The sequence below is a fragment of the Eimeria acervulina genome, genomic scaffold (assembly GCF_000499425.1).
Source record: "Eimeria acervulina Houghton genomic scaffold, Eah_scaff2, whole genome shotgun sequence".
NCBI classification, from domain to species: Eukaryota; Apicomplexa; class Conoidasida; order Eucoccidiorida; family Eimeriidae; genus Eimeria; species Eimeria acervulina.
This window is the reverse complement of record NW_013550064.1, coordinates 176111-201335: the sequence shown is the minus strand read 5'-3', so window position 1 is coordinate 201335 and position 25225 is coordinate 176111. Positions and strand designations below refer to the sequence as shown.

The following is a 25225-nucleotide window of genomic DNA, read 5'->3' as shown; positions in this document are numbered from 1 at the left end:
CTGCTGCTGCCGCAGCTGCTGCTGCCGCAGCTGCTGCTGCTGCAGCTGTTGCTGCCGCAGCTGTTGCTTGTGCAGCTGTTGCTGCTGCAGGTATTCGTGCTGCTGCTGCACCAGCAGTAGCGAATGCACCCGGAGGGGCCTAGGACCCGCAGGGCCCCCCATATCCGCCCCTTGTTTGTCTCAGCAGCAGCAGCAGGAGTTGCTGCTGCTGCTGCTGTTGCTGTAGCCGCAATTGTGTTTCTCCGTGTGGTTACTGCTGCTACTGCTGCTGCTGCTCCGGTAACTGAGACACTGGGCGTTGACTTGAAGGAAAAAAAGGCAGCAGCAGCAGCCACGGCGGCAGCAACAGCAGCAGCAGCAAAAGCAACGGCATGGACAGCGAAACCTCTCCGAAGCAAACAACTATCCCTAAGTGTCCACGCTACTGTTGCTGTTGCTGTTGCTGCTGCCAGAGTTGCTGCACGAGCCGGTCTTACTGCGGCTAAAGGCAGCAAATGCATGCGGTTGAAAGCGGGTAAAAGAGGAAAGGTTTGGCGTCGCAACAGCGACATCAGCAGCTGCTGCTGTTGCTGCTGCTAGTCGTCCTCCAGAAGCTGCTGCTGGAGCTGTTGCTGTTGCTGCTGCTGCTGCTGCTGCTGCTGCTTGTGAAGCCCGCGGAAGAGGGGGTGACAGCAGCGCAGCGGAGCAACAGCAGCAGTAAAAGAGGTGTGGGGCTGCGTGCTGCATGCGCTGGCCTTTAAATTCGCTACGTACAAATAAGAACGAGTGCCCTGACTGCATACATACACCGCAACGCTGAAATTCAGCTGTACATACACCTCCCGCTTGCATACAAGCTGCTTGCATGCACCCATATAGGAACAGTCAGCGGCTAATGCAGCAGCAAATCCAGCAGCAGCAGCAGCAACAAATCCAACAACAAACGCAGCACCTAATGCACCAGCAACGGCAGTAGCTGCTGTTCCCCATGCTGCAGCAGCAGCAGCTAAAGCAGCAGCAAACGCAGCAACACCAACAGCAACAACACCAGAAGCAACACCACCAGCTACAGCAGCATCAGCAGCAGCAGCCCCAGCACCAGCAGCAACAGCAGCAGCAGCAACAGCAGCAACAGCAGCAACATTTACCCGATCCTGGACTCCATGAAAGCATCTCCTCCCAGTGCTCGCGCATATATCCGCGTCAGAGGGAGGCCAACACCCCACCCAGAGAACAGCGCAGAGCCTGCAGCAGCAACAGCAGCAGCATCAACAGCAAGAACAGCAGCAGCCGATGCAGCAACGGCAGCAACACCACCAAACGCAGCAGCAGCCGCAACAGAAACAGCACACGCTACAGCAGCAGCAGCAGCACCAGCGCAACCAGCAGCTCAACAACTACGAGCGTCCGCTGCACCAGCATCAGCAGCAGCGACAGCAGCAGCAGCAGCAGCAGCAGCAGCAGCAGGAACAGCAGCAGCAGCAGCACAGTACCTGTCTGCCTCTTTCCGTCTTTGTCGGTAGGCGCAGTCCGCGTGGAGTATAAAAACTGCCACGCCAACTGCTGCTCCGTTCGGCAGAGGCCGCCGCCGCTATCGCTCACCTGCAGCGGCAGCAGCAGCAACAGCAGCAGCAACAGCAGCAACTGCAGCACGGAGCATGAAGAGGCAGCAGTAGCACAAACAAAACCAGCAGCAGCAAACGCCCATCAAGGCAGCGGAGAGCAGCAAACAGAAGAAAGACGATACCCTTGAGGCTGAGGGTGGTGGTGCTGCACTAGCAGCAGCACGACCACCAGCAGCAACGCCAACAGCAGCAGCAGCAGCAGCAGCAACACACATACCTTGATAACAACCCCAGAGTCTGCGGCAGAAATCAGGTGTATATCCACTGGCGGCATGGTTGAACTAGTTGGGCGAGGTTGCTCCTGCGGGTTTTGCTGCTGCTGCTGCTGCTGCTGCTGCTGCTGCTCTTTGGCAGGCAGCTCTCCGAGAGAAGGCAAGCTGTATATGCATCTGGAGTCTCGGACCGGCATGGAGTCCCATTCTCGCTGCTGCTGCTGCTGCTGCTGCTCGTGGCAACGTTCCTGCTGCCCGTCCTCCTGTTGCAGCTGCTTATTTTGCTGCCGTTGCTGCAGCAGCTGCTGGTGCTGCTGCTGCAGCTGCTGCTGCACTGTGGCTTCGATTGCATTCTTAATGAGCTCAAAGCAACCGCTGTAAACATACGCGGGGGCGCAACGGACTATTCGTTTATCGGCGGTGTATAGGGAGCTGCTGTTGCTGCGGCTGCAGCTGTTGCTGCTGCTGCTGTTGCAACAGCAGCCACCCGTCACGGTGGGACACCTGCAGGGCTCGCGGTTGCTGCTGCCGCCGCTACTGCTGGTGTTCGTGGTGGTGCTGCTGGCGCTGCTACTGCTGTCGCTGCTGCCGCTGCTACTGCTGTCGCTGCTGCCGCTGCTACTGCTGTTGCTGCTGCTGTTGCTGCTGCTGCTGCTGTTGCTGCAGCAGCAGACGGAAGACACGAAGAGTCGAACAGCAGGAGCGACCCCCAGGCTGCTGCAGGCCAATCTCTGTGCATTTGCTGCTGCTCGCAGCACCAGCGAATCCACTACACAAGGTTGCAACGCTGCACCCGTGGGGTTCCCTGCAGCAGCAGCAGCAACAGCAGCAGCAGCAGCAGTGTGCTTATTTCCATGCCAAGGCCCCCGCACAAGAAGCGCCAAACTGCTGCAGCACGACCCAATGCAGTGTACGCCCCACTCAAAGCAGCAGCAGCACCAACAGCAGCAGCAGAAGCAACAGCAGCAGCAGTAGCAACAGTAGCAGCAACAGTCAGCAGCAACGGCGCATTCCCCAGAGCCCAAACGACGGCGGGACCCACAGCAGCAACAACTGCAGCACCAATACCAACAGCAGAAGCAGATAAAGAAACAAAAGCAGCAGCGACAGCCACAGCAGCAGCAGCATTAGAAGCATCAGCAGCAGCACAAGAAGCAACATCAGCAGCAGCACCTGAAGCAGCATCGGCACCACTACCACCACCAGCAGCAACACCAGCGTCAGCACCGCCACCACCAGCAGCAGCTGCATCAGCATCAGCAGCATCAGCAGCATCAGCAGCACCAGCAGCAACAGCAGCAACAGTAGCTTACATCCTTCAAGAGCCCCTATACACCTTTCCCTCAGAATTTCTGCTGCTACACGCCCACTAAAAAATGCCTCCAAAAATTTGTCGCACACTGCCAGCAGCGCCGCCTGTTGCTTTCGGCTTGGCTGCTGCAGGGGCCCCCCGTGGGGGCCCCCTTGGGGGCCCCCCGAGGGGCCCCCCGTGGGGGCCCCTGGGGGCCCTCCCCCTGGGGGGCCCCTTGTAGAGCCCCCGGCTAGGGGCCCTATAAAATCTCTTATACCCTTCATCAGCTCGCCAACCAAACGCGCCTGCTGCTGCCGTAGCAGCAGCAAAGCGCTTCTCAAGGTCTCCCTACTAGGAAGGGGTGTTGCTGCTGCTGGGTCTCGGTCTGCTGCTGCTGCTTGCTGCTGCGGAGTATTTGCAACGGCTTCTTGCAGCTGCTGCGATGCCGCATATGCTGCTGGAGGCTGCTGCTCTGCTGCAGGTTCTGCTTCTGCTGCTGTTGTTGCTTCGTCTGCTGAACCTGCTCCTCCTGGTGAGCCTGCTGCTGCAGAGATCTGGGCAGCAGCCTCCCTCATTCGCTGCTGCTGCTGTTGCTGATGCTGCTGCTCCTGCTCCTGCTGTTGGGGCTCGAAGAGCTGCTGCAGCAGCTGCAGACTCTCCGCGTATATTTGTGCTGCGACTTGCAGCCCCGTGCAGTGTCTGTACACCTCAGGCTGCAGCAGCGCCAGGGCATGCAGCTGCTGCTGTCGCTGCTGGTACATAGTAGGGAGGGTACAGCGCATAGCATGAGCTACTGCTGCATCCACTTCATGCTGCTGCTGCTGCTGCTGCTGCTGCTCAGGGACGAGGGGCTCCAGTAGCAGCGGCGGACTTGAAGGGAAAAGAGCAGCAGCAACGCCTTCATCTAGAGTGGAGCATATTGCTGCGCTGCTGCTGCTGCTGCTGCAGACGGTGTCTACGCAGGGCAGCGCCCACAAAGCAGCAGCAAACTGCTGCAGCTGCACGGCAGCAGCACCAGTTGCTGCTCCGCTGCTGCTGCTGCTGTTGCTGCTTCTGCTGCTCTCCGACGGCAGCTCGCTGCCCCTAAGCCGCCGCTCACTCGCACGCACTGCAGCAGCAACGGAAGATGAAGCTACGCGTTGTCTGCTGCAGCAGCTGTTGCTGCTGCTGCAGCCAGGCAGACCCCTCAAGCATGAGGGCATCGCTGCGGCCGCTGCTGATGCAGCAGCCGCTGCAGCATCTGCAGCAGGAAATCCGCCTAGAGGCTCATTATCATCAGCCCTGTCCCTGCTGCGCGCACCGCTATTGATGCTGCTGCTGGTGCTGCTGCCGGTGCTGCTGCTGCTGTCGTCGCTGTTCCTTCTGCTGCCGCTGGGCTGGCTCCTCACGCGGGCGGGAGCTGCTGCGGCTGCAGCTGCTGCAGCCGCTGCATATATGGGAGCAGACGGCTCCTCCGTGCTGCCCTTGTCGTTCTTACATGTGCTGTAGCTCTTGCTGCTCTTGTTCCTGCTACTAGCCCTGCTGCTGCTGCCGCTGCTGCTGCTGCTGCGTGCACGTCGCAAGGAAGTAATAGACGGCACAGCAGCAGCTGAAGAGGCCCTCAGCAGCAACGTAGGGGGCGCCACAGCAGCAGCAGCTGCTGCTGCTGTTCCGTTTGCTGCTGTGGTCGGTGCGGCTGTTGCTGTCCTCGCTGCTGTCCCTGAAGACAGCACAGCAGCAACCATCCTGGCTACAGTTGCTGCTGCTATTGCTGCTGCAACTGTTGCTGCTGCGCCTCCTGGATGTTGCTGCTGCTGCTAGAATTTAATGATGCAGTGCAGTGCGGTGCTGCAGCAACAACAGGAAATACCACCGTTGACGGGCCGCTGCTGTTGCTGCTGCTGCTGCTACTGCTGCTGCTTCTACTGCTGCTGCTGCTACTCGTGCTGCTTCTGTTGCAGTCTATATGGCTGCTAGGGTGATATCTGTAGCGTGGTGCTGCAGCGGGTGCTGCAGCAGCTGGCGACGCAGCAGCTGCTGTTCCAGCAGCTGCTGCCGCTTAATCCGCTGGCTATAGCTCGGCCTACAGCAGCAGCAGCTGCTGCTGCTGCTGCAGCTGGAAAGCCTCCTGCGCCTGCAACCCCTGCTTGCAGCAAGGGTGCTGCTGCTGGCTGCTGCGAGCTGCTGCATTCATCCTTGCGATTGAGGCAGCCACTCTTCAAAGGGTTTATACAAAATAATAAACGAGCAGAAAAAGAATAATAATTTGCTGCAGCAGCTCCGTCGCTAAGCTTGACCTTCGTCTGCTGCTGCTGCTGCTCCTAATGCTGCTGCTGCTGCTCAGAGCGATGCAGTGACCGCAGACGCTGCTGCTGCTCCTGCTGCTGCTGCTGCTGCTCCTGCTGCTCCTGCTGCTGCTCGTGCGGCTGCAGCAGCAACAGTAGGACATTTGTTTTTCTATATTCGCACGTCTAGTCAAAGAGAATCCCCCCAACAACTAAACCCTAAACCCTAAACCCTAAACCCTACGGGCCGTCCGCAGCAACAACTCTACTGCCCCTCCCCGGTGTTGGAGTTGCTGCTGCTGCAGCAGCTAAATTTATTTTTTGCGTTCTTCTATTATTTATTTTTGCTTCTATCGGTTGGATAGTGTCTGTGTGTGTACTCTCCAGCATACCTTTCTTTGCTGCCTGCTGCTGCAGGTGCAGCAGCAGCTGCAGCAGCGGCGGCGCGGGTTGCAGTTAAGACTACCGCTGCAGCAGCAAGGCAGCAGGCCTGTCTTTGTATCAGTAGCAGCTGCTGCTGCAGAAGCAGCAGCAGTCACGATGCCAACAGCAGCTAGGAGCAGCAGCAGCAGCAACAGCTCAGGCAGGAGCTGCAAACAGCACCAGTAAACGCATACACTGAGGAGAAGCCAGCCACAGCAGCAGCAGCCACAGCAGCAGGAGCCACATTAACAGCAACAGCAGCAGCAGCACGAGTTTTTACTGCAGCAGCAGCAGCAATGTTGCATGTATCTGCCTCCCGCAAGTCATTTTTTCGTAATGGGTACAGCCGCTTGAGTGCTGCTGCTGCCTCTGAGCGCCGTCTTCACGTCTTCTTCGTTTCTTTGATGTTTCTGCTGCCTTCAATTTATGTATATACAGCTGGCAGCCCCGCGCTGCTGCAGTGGAGCATGCAGCGCTTTCGTTGGGTAGAAGTCCCTCCTCAGGCAGACCCCAGCATTCTTAAGAAAAGTCAGAAGCACCCTCATACAGACGCAGCTAGCTAGCTAGAGAGCTAGCTAGCTAGAGTGCTAACTCGTTTGCTAGAGTGCTAGCTAGCTAGCTAGAGTACTAGCTAGCTAGAGTGCTAGCCAGCTAGAGTGCTAATTAGCTTGCTAGAGTGCTAGCTAGCTAGCTAGTGTGCTAGCTGCCTAGACAGCTAGCTAGCTAATCAGCTAGCTAGCTGGATGATTGATTGTCTAGCTGGGCAAGAGGCTAGCTAGACAGCTAGCTATATGGACAATTAGCTAGACAGGTAGCTAGCTAGACAGCTAGCTGTCTAGCTAGCTAACTGTCTAGCTAGCTAGCTTGCTACAAGTGCCTGAGGCCCCAAACGAACAATATGTTTTATTACCGAAGGTGTGTATATGCAGGCTTGTGTGTAGCTGCTACAGACGGAGTGTATATACAGGGTAGGTTGAAACTACGCAATTAAAATAATAATAAAATATATTAAAGGTTCTTCTGTTGGAGTCTGCCCAGTAGCGGAGTTAGACAGAGAATAGACAGTGCATGCGACGCACAGTCACCAAGTTCAGGGTTTAGGGTTTAGCGTGTAGGTATTAAAGTTTATAGGGTTTAGCGCGTAGGTATAGGGTCTAGGGTTTAGGGTTTGGAGTTTTGGGTGTACGGACTGGGGTATGGGTTTTAGGGGTCTAGCTAGGGTTTAGGGCTTAGGGGTTTAGGGGTTTACGGTTTAGGGTTTAGGGCTTAGGGTTTGAGGCGGAAGTCAATGGGTTGTTTGCCCATTTCCTGGAGGAGCTCATTGCACTTCTTGAAATGACCGCACCCTAAATAAAATAAAGACAAAGATGCAGCAGCAGCAGCAACAGCAGCAAAGGCAGCAGCAAATACAGCACCAGCAGCAAGTACAGTAGTAACACCACCACCACCGCAAACGCAGCAGCAACAGCAGCTGAAGCAGCTCCAGGAGCAGAAGCAGCACCAGTAGCAGCAGCAGCACCAGTAGCAGCAGCAGCAGCAGCACGAACCTGAGAAGAAGCGGACAGCAAGAGGAGAGGGATGGCCTGCCTTGAGCAGTTTGTGCCGCAGTGGACAGACACCTGAAGATTTCTTCTGCGCTGCTTTGCCTGCGCATGCATAGAAATATAATTATTTATTTAATTTCCGGTTCTCTGAAGTATATTAAGAACGCCATTCTTATTTATCCAACTCATCTGGAGCTTTTTAAAATATATTTTGAAGATCCAGCCTGTAATATATATATATATATATATATATAACAAACCAGGTGTACGTACACCTAAAATAAAACAAGAAGAACAAACCAGCTGTACAGCATAAACAGCAGCAAAGCAGCCTTACCCCAGAGAAGGAAGATAACGCCTTTGAGGGTTTTGTTTATTACTGCCAGCACTTCGTCTGTAAATCTCTCCCACCCCTAAAGACCACACGCAAACGGTCTTAGGGTTTAGGGTTGAGGGTTTAGAATTTAGGGTTTAGAATTTAGAACTTAGGGTTTAGGGTTTAGGCTCTAGGGTTTAGAATTTAGGGTTTAGGGTTTAGGGATGGTTGGTGCACCAAGAAACTGCATGGCGCCTGTATTCAGGGTTTAGGGTTTAGGGTTTATACCGCGTCTTTGTGCGCCATAGGAGAGTCTCTCCGGACAGTAAGAATTGCATTTAAAAGCAAAACCCCTTGAGCTGCCCAGCTTGTAAGGTCTCCATGGGGGAGAGGCAAAGAAGGAGGGCCCGGTAAGGAGCTGTCTGTACACCCCAGAGCATCAACAACAGCAGCAAATAAACAACACCAACGCTAAATGTACATGCGCCGTCGAATCTGCTGCTGCAAAAGCTGCTGCACATTCAAACCGGAGATCTCTGGTTTAGCTGCTGCTGCTGCTGCTGCGCCACCGCAAGGAAGAGCAACAGCAGTACAGCAGCAGCAGCAGCAGCAAACAGTAGCAAGAGGCAGCAAGCGGCAAACATCAGCAGCAGGCAGCAGCAGGGGAAAATGGGAAAGAAGACAGAAAGGAGACACTCTAAACAATAAAAACAAAACAAATAAAAACAAAGACAGACCGATCTCTTTAAATATATTTATTAAACTCGGTGGAGGGCGGACGCCGCGGGGCACCGAAAAGCAGAGCCCCTGACAAACAAAACAGAGAAAATAATAATAAACACAATGAGACAAAAGGAGACAAAAGGAGACAAAAGGAGGTAAAAGGAGACAAAAGGAGGTAAAAGGAGACAGAAGAAGATAAAAGGAGACAAAAGGAGACAAAATAAAAGGAGATAAAAGAAGTTAAAAGCGCATAAAAGGAGAAAAAGGAGATAAAAGGAGACAAAAGGAGATAATGAGAGACAAAAAGAGACAAAAGGAAATAAAAGAAGGCAGAAAGAGGTAAAAGATAAAAGAATAAACACCGCATTTAGCAAGAGGCCCTTCATCTGAGAACGAGCTGCAGAGACACCTGAATCAACAAACGGGGATCAACTCCCCGCCAAAATGCCCCTTTAAGGTTTAGGGTCTAGGGTTTAGGGTTTAGGGTTTGAGGCTTGCCATAGCCTGGCCAGGCTGGTGGTAAGGGTCTTGCCCAACAATCACAACTCTAACCTTGTCGAGCCTGCAGCAGCAGCAGCAGCAGCAGCAGCAGCAAAAGCAGCAGCAGCAGCAGCAGCAGCGAAAGCAGCAGTTCAAGAAGCAGCAGCAGCAAAAGCAGCAGCAACAAAAGCAGCAGCAACACCGGCAGCAGCAGCAGCAGCAGCAGCAGGTGTTTAATGAAGTGTTTTCTTTTGAACAGAGACAGAGACAAATAAAAGGAGGGGAAGACGGAAGGAGAGACAAATAAAGAAAAAGAGAAAGAGACAAAAACAAAGACAGCAAAACGAAGAGATGAAAGAAAGAGATAAAGAGGAAGACACAAGCGAAGACACAAACAAACAAAAGACAAAGAGATAAAGACAGACAAAGACAAAGACACAGGCAAAAACGAAGACAAAAGCAAAGACAAAGACAGAGACAAAGACAAGCATAAACCCAAAGACATCAGCAAAGACACAGAGACACCGGAAGGCAGCGCCAATACAGCTGACCGCCCCACAGACGGAGACACAAAAAAGAAAATAATAAATAAAAAGAAGCAAGACATACGGAGTCGATTTAAATGCATTAAACACCAAATGCTCAGCAGGGTAAATTGCTGCCGGGTGTCTTCGCCTCTCCTCCGCAACAACAGACAAACAGCGGCAGAAGTAAGGCTTCTGCAGCTCTGCTCGAAGGGCCTCATACCTGCACAACCAGCACAAAACAAGAATGCTGCTGCTGCTGCTGCAGGTGCTGGTGCTGCTGCTGCTGCTGGAAGTGCTGGTGGTGGTGCTGCTGCTGCTGCTGGTGCTGCTGCTGCTTGCTGCGGGTTGAAGGAAGTTCCGCTGATGCTTAGAAACGTGAAATGGCTGCAAATTCAGTTGCTGCTGCTGCTGCTGCTGCAGAATAAGTTCTTGCTGCTGCTGCTGCTTCTACTACTGTCAGCAGCAGCAGCACCAGCAACAGCATCCCTTGAAACCCGTGGATCCCTCCGTACAGCGTTGGGGGCCTAGGGTTCGCGGTTTAGGGTTTAAGGGTTTAGGGTTTAGGGTTTACCAGCTGTCTCCAAGAGTCTGTCTCCACATCTTCTCTGCAGCCTCAGCCGAGACAAAAACCCCCGTTGGAGACACCGCACTTGCAGTAGAAGGGGCAGCAGGAATGCATGTTGATGATGATGATGCTGCTGCTGCTGCATCAACATGCATTCCTGCTGCTGCTGCTGCTGCTGGCTCTGGTGCTGCTCCTGTTGCTGCTGCCGCGGTTGCTGCTCCTGTTGCTGCGGTTACGCTTCCCCCACTTGGCTCACTCGCTGCTGCAGCAGCTGCTGCAGATGGTAGTGACTGGGTTGATGCAGCTTTTGCTGCTGTTGCTGTTATTGCAGCTCCTGCTTCTGCTGCTGCTGCTTTTACTGCTGTTGCTGCCGTTGCCGCTAGTGCTGCTGCTGCTTTGCACGCAGGAGCCATTGCGTCTGTAGGGACGGCTTGTTGGGGCTCCTGCTGCTGCTGCTCCTGCTGCTCCTCCTCCTTCTGCTGCACCGTCTGCTGCTCCTGCTGCACCTTCTGCTGCTCCTGCTGCACCTGGTGCTGCTGGAGCTGCTGCTTAGCTCTGTCCTGCTCTGCATTGGTTGGTGGCGGCGTTGTGGGGTTTTGATTTTCTCCGTCGCTGCTGTCAATCAGTAGAGCAGCAGAATTATCTTCGTTTTCTTCTTTTTTGTGTTTTGTTTGTTTTTTACGTACACCAAAGAAATCACTAATCGTGGCCTGGCGCTTCGTAGGCATTGCGAAATAATGCAGGTAGCTGAGGAGTAGGCAGAGAGAAACGCAGGAAGCAGCGGCTGCTGCTGGTGCTACTGTGTCTTTTGCTGCTGCTGCTGCTGCTGATGATGATGATGATGATGCTGCTGCTGCTGTTGAAGCAGCACACAGCAGCAGCGGCTGCTCTCAAAACTCTGCTGTTCTCGGGCGTACAGCCAGCTGCTGCGCAGCGACGCCAGCACAGAATTCAAGAATAAGAAGAAGCTGTATTTTGATTTAATTATTTTCAAATAAAATTAAAAGAATTAATAACAATATACAGACAAGGGCAAAAAAACAAGGCAGCAAACAAACCGTCGACAGACACCTGCGGCAGCCAGCACGACAGAGCAGAGCAGCGAGAGGGTAAAGAATACACGGAAAAGATTAATTAATTTTTTTATTAATGCGCTTATAATGATAAAATAATTAGTCAGTTGTTTTATTTAAACCAACAAACAGGCGAAATATACTACACAACGGTGCTGGGGGGCCCCTCTCCCGACCTCACCACCCCCAACCCACGGCCATAGGAGGCAGCAACAGCAGCAGCAGCAGTTTTTGCATTTGTTTTAAATTTTTTAATCAATTTTTAAATTTAATTAAGTAATGCAAAACAAAAAACAACATGGTTCGCCGTCGGGTGCTGCGGGTGCTGCTCCCTTGCACAGCTACGAACATCATCGAGGTGCTTCTGCTGCTGCAGCTATAACTATCTTGTTGCCGAAACTTCTGCTGCTGCTGGTGCTGCTGCTGCTAGTGCTGTTCTTGCCGCTGCTGTTGTTGCCGATGTTGCTGTTGTTGCTGACGTGGCTGCTGCTGCTGCTGCTGCTGCTGCTGCTTGTTGCTATTTCAGTTAGTGACGTTGCTGGCGTTCCTGCTGCGGCTCTTGTAAGTGTTGGTGCCGTTGCTGCTGCTGCTGCTGCTGCACGACCTGCTGCATCGAGTCCGTGTCTGTTCCATGCTAGAAGCAGCGCGATGCTGCTTCTGCTGCCGTCTCCTGCGTGAGTATGGCAGCTCGTGCTGTGTGAGGGGCTGTCTTGCTGCAGTTGGCGGACCCTCATCGCGCGCTGCTCCAGCTTCTGCTGCTGCTGCTACATCTGCTGCTGCTAAGCAGCAGCAGCAGATGCATGCACTGTTGCAGACAGCTCGATGGCAGCCCAAACAAAGTCCTAGTAAATAAACAACTAGTAAGAAATAGTGTCTGCTAGGTCCTGAGGAGCAGGATGCAGCAGCAACTACTTCTGCTGTTGTTGCTGCTGCTGCTTTTGCTTCCCCGTGCTCGTAACTACCTTGCACGGGAAGCAGCAAACTAAGCTGTAGAGACACCGCAAGGCAAGTATGCAACAGCAGGAATGCTTCTGCTGCAGCTTTGCTGCATCTCCATCCATCTGGCATATCACATGCATGCAAGGGATGGGCTCCTGCTGCTGCAGCAGCAACCCTGCTGCAGCAACGCTGCTGCTGCAGCGCTGTTGCTGCTGCTGCTCTGAAGGGACTGTAGTTTTAATGTCCTACTGCAGCAGCAAGCCCCAGAGGCGCGTGGCCTCAGCAACAGGGCGTGGGTGCCGCGTTGCCCTCTGTCAAGAGTTTAGGGTCTAGGGTTTAGGGTTTAAGGGACAGCACCGTGCAGCTGCAGCTGTTTGTATTTAGAATTCACTGCTTGCAGCAACTCCTGTCTGCTGCCCTCCTCGACTACGCGGCCGTCTTCAATAACAGCCACGCGGTCCGCCTCCCTCAGACTCTGCAGCGCTCACCAAACCCTAAACCCTAAACCCTAAACCCTAGCACGGGCTAGCCTAGACTGGAGAAGCAACATCCCCCGGACCCGACTAGACCCTTGCTGGAATGCAAAGACGCTGACGAGCCCCGCAGCTCAAACCCTAGCTGTAAGCTTATGCCCTCGGCCTGCCTCCTATACCCAAACCCTAAACCCTAAACCCTAGGAGCTTACGGAGGGTTTGTGCGCGATGGTAATAACAGTGGTTTTGCCCTTCAGGCGCCTCAGCGTCTCCGCGAGGGCCGCCTCGCTCTCCGCATCCAAACAACTCGATGCCTCATCTAAGATCAGCAGCCGGGGCTCCCGCAGCAACGCCCTGAAACCAGCCATACAAACCCCACGCCTAAGGGTTTAGGGTTTAGGGTTTAGGGTTTAGGGTTTAGGGTTTAAGCTTTAGGCGTCCTTCACGCCTACGGCGTAGGGTTTCGGAGACTTAGGGTTGCGCATCTCCGAGGGTTTAGCGTTCAAGCCTAGGATTCAGCTTTTAGGGATTCCTGTGGTTTAAGGTTTAGGGTTTAGCGCTTTATAGGGTTTATGGTTTAGGGATCCGTAGGGCTTTGAGCTTGGGACTGCTTAGGGTTTAGGGCCTAGGGTTTAGGGTTTAGGGTTTAGGGTTTAGGGTTTAGTTCTTAGGGCCCAGCTGGTTGGGGGCCTACCTCGCGACTGCTATTCTCTGTTTCTGTCCGCCAGACAGTCGAACAGCGCCATCTCCGCAGACAGTAAATAATCCATCAGGCAGCCGCGCAATGAAGGGTAGGGCGTTTGCTGCTGCTGCTGCTGCTACAACCCGCTGCAACAAACCTGGAGGCCACGCTGCCGCCTGCGGGTGGCGCAGAGCCCGCGCCAACTCCGCCTCATAGGAGCCGCTTCTATCGTCTATCCGCTGCTGCTGCTGCTGCTGGACTTGCTGCTGCTGGACTTGCTGCTGCTGCTGCTGCTGCTGCTGCTGCTGCTGCTGGTTGCTGCGAGCCCGGGTGGTTTGTGCAATCCAGGATTCGCTGGTGTGCTGCAGGGGCCTGAGGCCATAGGCGATGTTGTCTGCGATGCTGCGCCTGAAGAGCAGCGGCTCCTGTTCTACGTATGCAATTTGCTGCCGCAGCAACGGCAATGCGGAGGCCCGGAGGTCCTTCCCATCCATGTACACTGCGCCGCTCTGCGTACACTCACACGCGCACGCTCCTGCTGCTGCTGTTGCTGCTGCTGCTGCTGCTGCGCCTGCTGCTGCTCCTGCGGACGCTGGTGGCTGCTGCGAGCTATGATGGTGCTGGTGCTGCTGCTGATGCCGTTGCTGTTGCTTCTGTTCATGCTAGTGCTGCCACTACTACTCCTGCTGCTACTACCGTCGCTGCCGCGATCACTACTGCTGTTGCTGTTTTTGCTGCCCCAGGTGCTGCTATTGCTACTGCTACTGCTGCTGCTGCTACTCTTGCTGCTGCTGCTGCTGCTGCTGCTGGGTCACCTGCGGGTCATAGAAGCGCTGCGCGAGTTTCACAATTGTAGATTTGCCGGCGCCTGAGGGGCCAACCAGCGCCAACACTTCGCCTGGCCGCACGCGCAGCGAGAGGCCCTTCAGTATCTGCAGCAGCAGCAGCAGCAGCAGCAGCAGCAGAATGAGCCCCTCACTAATTATTGAGGCCGCCGAGATGCGCTACGCGTGCTGTCTTCCTCTGCCTTGCGAAGCAGCGAAAGGCCGCCACACCGCAGTAGCAAATGCAGCAGCAGCAACGACAGCAGCAAATGCAGCAGCAGCAGCGACAACAGCAAACACAGCAGCAGCAAATGCAGCAGCAGTGAAAGCGGCAGCAAAAGCAGCACTGCACCCTCGCCTCTCACCAGGGGGGCCTCAGTGCCTTGTGTCTGTGTTGCTTCATGCGCTCCTGCCGCCACCTCATACGCAAACTTAACATCTTTAAACTCCACCGATGCGGGCCCCCCATGGCCCTCGCCTGTACCCAACTGCTCCCCCTGGGGGCCCCCTAGGGGGCCCCCCTGGGCGTCACCCTGAGCGGCTGAGGCCCCCATTGAGGCAGGGCCTCCTAAGGCCCCTCCTGGGACCCCTGCTGGGGCCCCCTTGGTTTGTGTGGGCTTAGTGGGGTTTGTGATTTTGGGGTGTCTGTCGATGAGTTCAAAGTAGCGCTCAGATGCAACGAGGGAGTAATGCAGGTCTTTGTAAATGTCTGTTAAGGCATCGAGAGCCAAGTAGAACTTTCTTAAATAACTCCTAAAGGACATAAAGCGACCAATGGTCAGACCACCTCTCACCACGGAGCGCATCCCTGCACACACGCACACACACGCACACACAACCAACCCTAAACCCTAAAACCCTAAGCCCTAAACCCTAAACCCTAAACCCTAAGCCTGTGCCTTAAACCCTACGTCCTAGACGCAAACAATGCGGGCCACGACGCCTAACTAGAAAGGGCCCCAGGGGCCCCCACTGACAGCCCCCTGGTGCCTGCATGCATGCGCTGCTACTTGCATGCACTGCTGCTTGCATGTGCTGCTGCTTGTAAGCATGAGTTGCTGCGGTAGATTACTCACCAAAGGCAAGCAGCCCCAAATCAGTGGCCAGGAGCAGCAGCTGCTTCGCCTGCTTAAAGAAAGATTCCGCTATGACGCCCTCCCCCAACACGCGCAGTGACGCGTCCTGACAGGCACTGTAGCGCTGAGCAGCCCCACAAACGCATGCACGCACACGCATGCATGCATACGCATGCAGACGAATGAGGCCAGCTTCAGGCCTCCTCCGCCTCCTGTCTTCCCGATGCTACAGGTTCGACTTGGGGCTGCATCTTTGCTGCATGCATGCATGCGCGCATGCGAAAAGGTGAGTTGGGGTACCTGAAGTTCAATGGCCTCTGCGTCGTTGGCCTTAACGGTGTAGACGTTAGCCAACACCTCCGTGGCAATCGCAGAAATGTTCGCCAGCAAGTCGTTTTGCAGCAGCCCTGCATGCAGCCCCGTCCATGCATGCATGCAGTCACATTAATGCATGCGTGCATGCATGCGTACGTGCATGCATGCATGAAAGGCCTAGCGGACGCAGGTAAGGCTGCTGCTACGCCTTCTGTCGGTTTGTATAGACACCGCAGGAGACATAGGGCCCACAGAACAACAGACCCCCTCTATAAACCCTAAATCCTAAATGGCAAGCTAAACCCTAGAGTCTCATCCTAAATAATATGCCTTGCGCTAATAACCATACGCTGAACCATGGACCCTAAACCCCAAACCCCAAACCCTAATCCCTAAACCCTTCGACCCTAAGCACGTTGTACGAAACCGTGCGAAGGCTGCACGGCTCAATGAATTCAAGAAAACCCTAGACCCTAAACCCTACAAGACGTGTACGGAGTAGCCAAGAAGACGAAAAGCATGTGTAATCCTGCGTCTAGATTTTCACATCGAGGGTTTCGGGTTTAGGGTTTAGGGTTTACCTAAGTTGCCAATGGCGCGCGCTGCTCCCCCAGTGCCTACTAAGACGCAAGGGACAGCCAGCATGCCCAGGGCTGTCATTTCAGGAGACAGCCGGAACATTAAAAAGGCCCCCACAGATGCATTCACAAGAGCAGACAGCAGCTTCTGCGCTCCGCTTGTTACGACTTGCTGCATGCAACAAGCACGCATGCATGCACAACGCTATATGCTTGCACCCTAAAGTAAAGTTTAGGGTTTAGGGTTCAGGGTTTCAGTTTGCTCCCCCAGCAGACCTTAGAGGTGCGAGGTGGCAATTAAAATTCAGGTGTTGGTGTCGCCGGCTGTCATTTGGGTTGTTCCAGGATTCAGGGTTTAGGGTTTAGGGTTTAGGGTTTAAGGCTTGCCTGCATGTCTTCCGTGTCGTTTACAATGCGGCTTGCGAGGGTGCCGGTGCTGTTCAAATCAAAGAAAGCAGGTTCTTGGCTGCAGATACACCGCACGGCCCTCGTGTCAGTTTACGGTGTACAGGCAGCTCGGTGGGGCCCCCCGACCCAGCAGCAACAAACCCCTATATCAACAATAGAAAAGGGCTTTAAACATCAGCAAGCAAACAAAGATGGAAAAAGAAAAGCAACAAAAAACAGCCGCTCTCCAGTACAAACCCCATAAGCAATGCATGCATGCATGTACTGAATGCATGCTTGCATGCACTTATCTGCGTGCATGCATGCATTGATTGCATGCATAGATGCATGCATGCAGAAGGGGATAGGGGAGACCGACCGCAGCAAAGAAGCAAAAAGCCGCTTCTGCATGGCCACCACCAATCGCCACCGAGCGCATGTGAAGAGTGCATCCTGCGCGCAAACCCTAAACCCTAAACCCTAAACCCTAAACCCTAAAGGATAGCAAGTATCTATATAAATCGACTGATAGCAGGGCCAGCCGCCTACGGCCGTGGAGAGCAAAAGGCAAGGAAAAAAAGCAATCGAACATAAAAACAGAGACAAAGACAGAGAGAGAGAGAGAGAGACAAAAAGACAGACAAATAAAAGAGATAGGCAAGGATATAAACAAAAGAAAAGAGGCAAATAGGAGAGAAGACAGACGAAGATAAGAAAAAATAAAAACAAAGAGAGAGACAAACACAAACGAAGACAGAGACACAAAAAAACAAAGACAAATGCAAATAAAAACGAAGACGGAAGCAGAGGAAGGCAAAGACATAAACATATAAAAAAGACAGAGACAAATAAAAGCAAAGACAGGAGCAAAGGAAGGCAAAGGCAGAGACAATTTAAACAGAGACAGACAGAAGTCAGAGACAAAGACAGAGGCACAGAAAAACAAAGACAGAGATAAATAAAAAACAAAGAGAAGACAGAGACACGCATAGACGCAAGACAGCATCAGCAACAGCAAACGTAGAGGAAAACGGCCGCAACCAGATACACCCAAAAACGAGCGGTTGCGGGTAAACCCTAAACCCTAAACCCTAAACCCTCAAGGAGACACCTATATCCAAGCGTACCCGCGTCACAGACCCTAGCACTTCAACAGCAGCAGCAGCAGCTGTGCGCAGCACCAGCGGCAGCAGCGAGTTGGGGTTCTGGGGGGCCCCCCGGGGGCCCCCAGCGATCAAGAAGAGGTCTGAGGCCCCCTGCAGCAGAGGGCCCCCCTCCTGGGGGCACCCCCCCTTTGCTGCCAGAACAGCAGCACAATCAAACACCTGCCCCAGCATGTAAGACCTCATGAATGAAGCAGCCGCAACAACAAGAGACAGAAGTGCAGCAGGAAGCAGCAGCTCCGGAGACAACGTAGAACGCAGCTCCTTCAACAACCTGCACAAGCAGCAGCAGCAGCAGCAGCACAAGCAGCAACACAAAATGTGCACGCACACGGACCCCAGCGCAGAAGCAGCAGCAGCAGGACAGACTCGGAAGCCTTCCCTCCCTCCCTGAATGGAGCCGCAGCAGTAGCAGCAGCAGCACAAGCAGCATCAGCAGCATGAGCACCAGCAATAGGAGCAGCAGCAGCAGCTGCAGCAGCAGTAACAGTAGAAGCGGCACAGTCAGCAGCAGACCTGGCGAGCCCTATAGCCCTTCTCTTTGCTGGGGAGGCGGACGCTGGGTTGGACAACTGCGAAAGACAACTCCAGAGGCAGCGGGGCCGCTTAACAGCAGAATGAACAGCAGCAGCAAGAGGGGCCCCCCACGCTCTCCATAGTTGAGAGGCTACTGCCACCGTCCGTGCTGCAGCCGCAGCTGCAGCTGCTGCTGAGGCTGCTGCAGCTGCTGCTGCGGCTGCCCGTAGCCTTCCGCACCGACCAAGGTCAGGGGCCCCCGGGGCCCCCTGGGCCCCCACCCTCTCTTCAGGTGAGGCGACAGTGTGAGCTCTGAGAGACTGAGATCTCGAAAGAGCGCAGAGGGGCCCCCAGGGCCCCCAAAGACTTCCTGCGGGCCCCCGGAGGGTCCCTGGGGGCCCCCAGAGGGCCCCGCGTGGGGCCCCCCCGAAGTAAGAAGAAGCAGAGGTGCGCCCACTGGTGGCAGAGAGTGATGGAACGTCTCTAAGGAAGGAGGAAGCAGGAGAAAAGGAAGTGAGAGAGAATGGGGGGCCCCCACGTGTTGGGGGCCCCTGCCAGTCCTTAGCAAGAGGTGTCTCTCCGGATACACGGAAGGCAAGGGAGGAGGCTGGGAGATGAGTATAAATAAAAACAAAGAAAGGCAAGAGAAAGTAATTAAAAGAATGGGGCCGGTATACCCTCTGTTGTCTCATTTTTCTGGGGGGGCCCCCCACTACACTCGGTCCTGAAGAAGGCTGAGGCGGCAAATTGCGTGCCTGTTGGGGCCTCCCTTGTTGTGGAGGCCCCGACAGCTCTGCATACTTCAAAAACAAAAGGGCTTTAAAGCTAAAGACAGATAAAAAGACAAAAAAAAGAGAGGGAGAAAGCAGCATGAACACACAAATGAGAGTGCCGAGACACGGGGGCCCAGCGGGGGCGGCGGCAGCGGGGCGAAGGCGGCAGCAGTCAAGCATGCAGCTTTAAGGGAAAAGAATATTTATTTAAAATGTAAGCATCAATTAAACAGCATTATTTAAAATAATAAAGTAATTGTTAACAACAAACAACAAATAGAGCAATGTGCTAAACAGTGCAGTGGCCTCCTCGTCTACGCGCCGCTGCCGTCTCAGCCGGGTGTCTGTACACCTCAGCGCCACAATGTATATCTTCCTCCCTATTTAGAGGCTTCACCGGTAATTATATCTATTTAAATAGATTTTTCTCGAATGTTAATTGCCTTATTCCTCACGTACACCCCCTCCTCACGTGAATCCCACTAACTGCCTCAGCCGAACCCTGCAGGGGCCCCCCAGTGGGGCCCACAAGAGGCCAGTGGGGGCCCCCAAGGGTTCAAGGGGGGCCCCCAAGGCTTCAGGGATGCCCCCCGCTTGACGCATCTTTTTCCCTTTGTGTTTCATTTCTTGCCTCTGTTTACCCACCGCTGCAGCGCTCCATGCTCGAAGCACACAACTGGCCCAGCTAGCCACAGCAGGCAACAGCTAGCCACAGCTAGCCACAACTAGTTACAGCTAACCACAGCTAGCTACAGCTAGTTACAGACAGCTGATGCCCTCACTGCCCTAGACGCAGTGGGTGCCCAAGAGGGATCGCTAGAGCGGTGGTGTGTTGGAGAGCTTGAGGTGTATGCATAGAGCTCTGTCGGTCTGTGCTCTCTTTTGTTTGCGAAAACAAAAAAAGCAGAGAGGCCTGCAACTGAATCTGTTCTGCTGCTCCTCTGCAGCAGGTCAGCACCAGGGGCCCCTCAGCGGCAGGTAGTGTGTCTTGGTAATAGGAACCACAACCCGCTTGCGCAGCCAGGTGTAGTTGGCTGCAGCTAGGTACAGCTAGCTGCAGCGAGCTGCAGCCAACTGCACCTAGATACAGCGAGCTACCGCTAGCTTCAGCTAGCTACAGCTAGATAATACCGCTTGCCACAGATACATGCCGCCAGCTACAGCTAGCTGCTACAGCGTCTGCAGCTCTGTTTCTTGTTGCTTCGCTGCGCTCAGCACGGCCTGCAGATGTTCAATGCCTCCGCGGAGGCGAACGCAGAGGTCATCGCGTTGGTGCTGCCACTCGCGCTGCTGCCGCTGCAGCCGCGCTGCTGCTAAGCGGGCCTCTTCCTGCGCTCTTTGGCACTCCGCCTGAGCCTTCTGAACACCAGAACACCACCCAACGCTCCACCAAAAGCAGCAGCAGTAGCAGCAGCAGCAGCAGCGGTAGCAGCAGCAGTAGTAGCGACAACGTAACAGCAACTACGCCAGAAGCCAATCTAAAGAATGCGGCATGCCGGCAACAGGAAGGGCTTAGGGTTTAGGGTTCTGAGTCTACGGTCTAGGGTTTAGGGTTTAGGGTTTAGAATTTTATAGGGTTTAGGGTTTAAACAAGCACCCTTAGCTCATCCTTCAGCTGTCCATGAGTTTCCCTCAGGGCCCTGAGATTTGCTTCGTGCTTCGCAGCTTCCGCCTTTGCAGAGTGGAGCTGCTGCTGCTGCTCCCGTTGCTGCTGCTCATGTCGTCGGACCTGCTGCTGCAATTGCTGCAGCTGTTCTTCCGCCTTGGCGGCTGTTGCTGCTGCTGCTGATTTCAGGGTCTCCTGGGTTTTGAGGTGATTCTGCTGCTCCTCCTTCATTTGTTGCTGCACCTGCTCCAGCACCTTCTGCACGCACAGCAGCAGCAGCAACAGCAGCAGCAGCAGCAAAGGCTGCATGGCTTCCTTACCCCCGCTGTTAAGGTAGCCGAATTTAGGGTTTAGGGTTTAGGGTTCAGAGGCGAAGAGACACCTGACGACTGTTGAGGGCCTCGCGTTGTCTCTGTTGCTCTGCTTCTGCTGCAGCAGCCCTTGTTGCTAGCTGGCGCATCTTTGCTCGCAGGTCTTCTGCTTCTGCTGCAGCTGCTGTTGCTTCCTGCTGCAGCTCGGCAACTCTCTGCTCCAGTTGCTGCTGCTGCTGCTGCTGCAGCTCTTCGGTCTCCCGCCTCTCCTGGAGCTTCTGTCTCAGCTCTTCAACCCTAAGCGCACGCGCATGTGCCTGAAGCCCTAAATCCTAAACCCTAAACGCCTTCGCAAGCCGCAAACCCATATATATATATATATATATATATGTTTGTTCATTGGTGGTTTACTGCTGCTGAGTCCTTGTCAGGTTCGCTGTAATGCTCTGCTTCTCTTCTAAGGCTTCTTTTTCCCCTTGGAGGCGGCGCTGTGCTTCTTGCTGCAGTTCTTGCTGCAGCTCGAGGATACGCTGCTGCTGCTGTTGCTGCTGCATCTGCAGCTGTTGATGCTGCTGCAAAGTTCCGTCCTGCTGCTGCATGTGTTTGTCTTTTTCCTCTAGCAGCTGCTTCTGAAGATGCTGCTGCTGCTGCTGCAGTCTGTCAACTTCCTGCTGCAGCATTTGCTGTCGCCGCTCAGCTGCATTCTGCTGCTGTTCCAGTTCTGCCTGAATCCGCGCGGTATCCTGCTGCTGCTGCTGCAGCAGCAGCTCGGTCTGCTGCAGCTGCAGCTCCCGCTGCTGCAGTTCAACCAAAGGACAGCAGCCAACGCAGCAGCAGCGCCCCATCAAGCTAAAATGTGCGTTGGGGGCGTTATTCAAAGATTACCGCTATGTTTTTATGGTGTGTTCTTGGCTAGCTAGCTAGCTAGCCAAGGCTGCCTGTGGGGGCTGGCTTGCTAACCTGAAGATCGCTGAGGAGCTTCTCGTTCGTGTCTTGCCTGTCGTGGAGCTGCCTCTGCAACATGGCTTGGTGTTGTTGCTGCTGCTGCTGCTGTTGCTGTTGCTGCTGCAGTTGCAGCTTCTGCTGCTGTGCAACAAGGCGCGACTCGCACAGTTCTCTGTACCTCTCCTCCAGACTCCCCTGCGCCAGCCCCAGCCTCAGTAACTTCCCCTCCACAAAGTGCCTGGCTAGGTAGTTGCTAGCTATCTACTAGCTAGCTGCTAGCTTCTATAGTGAGCCTGCACTCACCTAGCTGTGCTCACCGCTAATTGGGTGCAGTTAGCTGAGAACCCAGCTAGCTGTATTCAGCTACCTGGGCCTACAACTAGCTGTGTTTGGCCAGCTAGCTGGGTTTGCTAGCTTGGAATACAGCTAGCTGGGTTTGCAGGTAGCTGGGTATAGAGCTGGTTGGGTCTATAGCGGTGATTACAGCCAGCTGGGTTTACAGCTAGCTCGGTTCACACCTAGCTGGGGCCTCATAGCCAGCTATGGTTACAGCTAGCTAGATTCGCAACTAGCTGGGTTTACAGCTAGCTGAGTTTAAAGCTAGCTGGGTTCACAGCTAAATGGATTAGCAAGCAAGCTGGGTTTGCAGCTAGCTGGGTTTGCAGCTAGCTGTTTTTGCAGCTAGCTGGAGAGTAGCTGTCAGTTAGTTATTTGAGAGCGGACGGACTTTCAAGAAGGCGTTTTCTTTGAGCAACTCTCGGCGCTCGTCTTGCATTAAGTTAGCTGCGAAAGAAGACAAAGGCAAAACCCCACATCGAAATGCCTTCTAACTCTAAACGCTAAACCCTAAACCCTAAACCCTAGCTCGGAAACCCTAGACGGATAGGGAGTGAGCCGACACTTCACTGTGGCTCCTTGGAGCTCGCAGATGCGTTGCTTCAAGAGCATGTTTTCCCTCCTTGTTTCGTTATGTCGTTGCGCAGAAGACGCCAAGTCCGACTCCAGGCGACGCAGCAATCGAGCGCTTTGCTGCAGCAGCAGCAGCAGCAGCAACAGCAGCAGCGGCAGCAGCAGCTTTACTGAGGCCTGAAGCACCCATGGGAACCCCAGCAGCAGCTGCATCTCACCTGCTCTGTGCTCTTTAGCTCAGCTTCAATTCTGGATACATAGTCATCGACTGGTTGCTGCTGCTTTTGCTGCTGGTTTTGCTGCTGCTGCTGCTGTTGCTGCTGCTGCTGGCGCTGCTGCATGCTGCTGCCGCGCTGCAACCCTACGGTCTCCTGCTGCTGCAGCGGCAGCAGCTCCAGCAACTTGTTGTTGTCAGCGCAGCACCTCGAAACTTCTTTTAAAGTCGAAGGCCTCGCCCCAGTGCCTAAGGGTAGCAAGATACATTTGTGTACATATATATATATATATATATATAATATGTGCGTTCAAATGTGTGTACATATAGACGTACGTGTGAGTTTGTGAGCAATCAACTCTACATAAAGGAGTGTACATATATTTATATGCGTCAGTATTTAAACAAATAAGCATGCATGTATATATGAAGACACGCATGAGTATATATATATATATATATATATATATATATATATAAACTGCCGGTTGTCAGCACTTAGGTTCGTCTGTTTCCATAGCTCTTAAATAGATGCACGTAGAACAAATCCAATTAAAAATAGCCCTAGATAGTCATGCATGCAGATGCAAATGCGCAGAAACAACTAGACATGTGTGACAGACCCGAGAGGTCAAGGGTTGTGAGGCTTCTGTTGGCTTTGAGAGACGCCGAGAGTTGAGCAGCGCCCTCTTCCCCGAGTGCGTTGTTCCTGAGGTGTATTTGCCGCAGGCTTCTGCTGTACATACACCCCAAAGGCCCTCGCAAGCAGCTCTAGCTAGCTCAGGCGCAGCACCCTCACCCATCACCAGCAGCAACTGCTACTGCTGCTGTTGCTGCAGCGGCAGCAGCAGCAGCCTAATAGTGCAGCTACCTATTTTTTAGAATGAGGTCGCTGAGGGCATTTACAGAACGAGGCCCCAGCTGACAGTGCGCCAAAGACAACAACTCCAATTCCTTTAACCCTGAGATGCTGTTGCACAGCAGCTGCACCGCGTCGGGACGGGTGATATCGCCTTCTGCAGCTGCAGCAACAGTAGCAGCAGCAACAGCAGAAGCAGCCTCAGCAGAAGCTCGAGAAGCTGCGAGTCAGTGAGTGCCTTTGCTGGGAACCTTGATACTCTTACTACTGCTACCACTGCCGCTGCTGCTGCTGCTGTTGCTGCTGTTGCTGTTGCTGCGGCTGCAGCCCGAAGGGAACATCGGTTTCCTGCATACCATCCCCTAGGGGGTTCCAGTCAAGCCTCAGCCGCCGCAGATACTTAAGGCTGCCGATAGCGGGGGCTATTTGACTGAACCCTCCTGGAGAAATGTTGTTTGCCTGGGCTCAGCAGCAACAGAAACCACACTGCGATCTTCTTCTGCACTCATTCCTTGCTGCAAGCAGCAGCAACAGCAGCAGAACCCACTGCGTAGGCCGGAGTTTTGTTGAGGGAGACGGCCGGGAGGCGGCGTGCCACTTTTTGTAGCTGGTAGCTAGCTAGCAGACTGCTATCCGGCCCCTATCTAGTTGCCAGCTACTTCAGTAAGCATAGGTGCAGCCAGCGCGGTGCAGCTACCTGGGTGCAGCTAGCTGGGTACAGCCAGCTGAGTGTAGCTAGCTGAGAATAACTAACTGGGTCGAGCTCGCTGGGTGCAGCTAGCTGGGACTACCTAGCTGTATCCAGCTTGCTGGGAAGAGTAAGCTGGGTAAACGTAGCTGAACACTCTATTTCACCCGGAGTAGACCTCAGTAGTGTTACTGTAGGAACATTCTGTGTGTTTTTCACTAAGTGAGCGATTACGAGTGCTGTGCAGCGGCAAAGCGCGTGAGGATGCGCTGCCGGCTACACACCGAAAGGTCCACTGAACGCAGCCCCATACACCTGAAGAGGTGCTTGGCGATGACAGGGCAAGCTTTGTCTCCTAAACATCTTTGAGGCAGCAGCAGCTCCTCCTTCATGCCCTCAGCTAATTCCCCCAGCACTTCCTCCGCCTGCAGCAGCAAAGAGCCGCTGCGACTCGGAGCACCCGCAGAGGCAGCGCCGCTGCTGCTGCTGCTGGATTGCCGCTGCAGTTGCAGCTGAGCAGGGACTCTGTTGCCTTCAGCCAACGGCTGAGACCAGAGACTCCCTCGGGAGCCTAGAGCATAGGGCTTCGCTTCCCTCTGTTGCAGCCCCTGCTGCATACGCTGCAGCATGCATCCGCCATCTATGCCAGTCATTTTCAACGCTTTGGTTATGTAAGCCCCCAGAGCTTGCCAATAGAAGACAGCCAGGAGTCCTTGGGCTCCAGCTCGCCGTCTGCCCACAGTACAACCATATATGGAAGGCCTTACGTACACCCACCACTAAAGCCTGCGCAGCAGCAGCGAACTTCTACTGCTGCCAAAGGCCCTACATGCATTAGCAGGACTGCTGCTGGTGCTGCCACCCATTGCTACTGCAACACACGGGTGGCGTTGGCAGTCACCTGCAACGTCACAAGCTCACAAATGGGCCCGGATGCCTCATTTC

At 54.2% G+C, this 25225-nt stretch overlaps 4 protein-coding genes across 4 annotated transcripts; all 4 read right to left on the bottom strand.

Annotated features, from left to right (window-relative positions):
- Positions 1 to 575: 575 nt before the first annotated feature.
- Positions 576 to 4831, bottom strand: EAH_00000710 (pyruvate dehydrogenase (lipoamide) kinase, putative; the record flags this gene model as incomplete). The annotated part of the gene is made up of 5 exons (XM_013396715.1): positions 576 to 774; positions 1128 to 1224; positions 1473 to 1581; positions 1822 to 2621; positions 3130 to 4831. The coding sequence occupies 5 exons, from the start codon at positions 4829 to 4831 to the stop codon at positions 576 to 578; spliced, it is 2907 nt and encodes a 968-aa protein (XP_013252169.1).
- A 5120-nt stretch (positions 4832 to 9951) lies between these two features.
- EAH_00000700 (hypothetical protein) lies at positions 9952 to 10677 on the bottom strand (the record flags this gene model as incomplete). The annotated part of the gene is made up of 1 exon (XM_013396714.1): positions 9952 to 10677. One exon carries the CDS (start codon positions 10675 to 10677, stop codon positions 9952 to 9954), a length of 726 nt encoding a protein of 241 aa, XP_013252168.1.
- Positions 10678 to 12304: 1627 nt separating this feature from the next.
- EAH_00000690 (ATP-binding cassette sub-family B member 5, putative) lies at positions 12305 to 19409 on the bottom strand (the record flags this gene model as incomplete). Its single annotated transcript, XM_013396713.1, has 13 exons — positions 12305 to 12436; positions 12647 to 12788; positions 13129 to 13625; positions 13932 to 14048; positions 14306 to 14748; positions 15017 to 15140; positions 15317 to 15423; positions 15913 to 16081; positions 16672 to 16749; positions 17424 to 17733; positions 18131 to 18582; positions 18653 to 18800; positions 19390 to 19409. The coding sequence occupies 13 exons, from the start codon at positions 19407 to 19409 to the stop codon at positions 12305 to 12307; spliced, it is 2739 nt and encodes a 912-aa protein (XP_013252167.1).
- Positions 19410 to 19918: 509 nt separating this feature from the next.
- Positions 19919 to 24933, bottom strand: EAH_00000680 (myosin heavy chain, putative; the record flags this gene model as incomplete). The annotated part of the gene is made up of 11 exons (XM_013396712.1): positions 19919 to 20107; positions 20346 to 20612; positions 20737 to 20962; positions 21077 to 21462; positions 21626 to 21805; positions 22338 to 22393; positions 22510 to 22639; positions 22738 to 22982; positions 23357 to 23469; positions 23867 to 24051; positions 24565 to 24933. The coding sequence occupies 11 exons, from the start codon at positions 24931 to 24933 to the stop codon at positions 19919 to 19921; spliced, it is 2346 nt and encodes a 781-aa protein (XP_013252166.1).
- Positions 24934 to 25225: the final 292 nt, after the last annotated feature.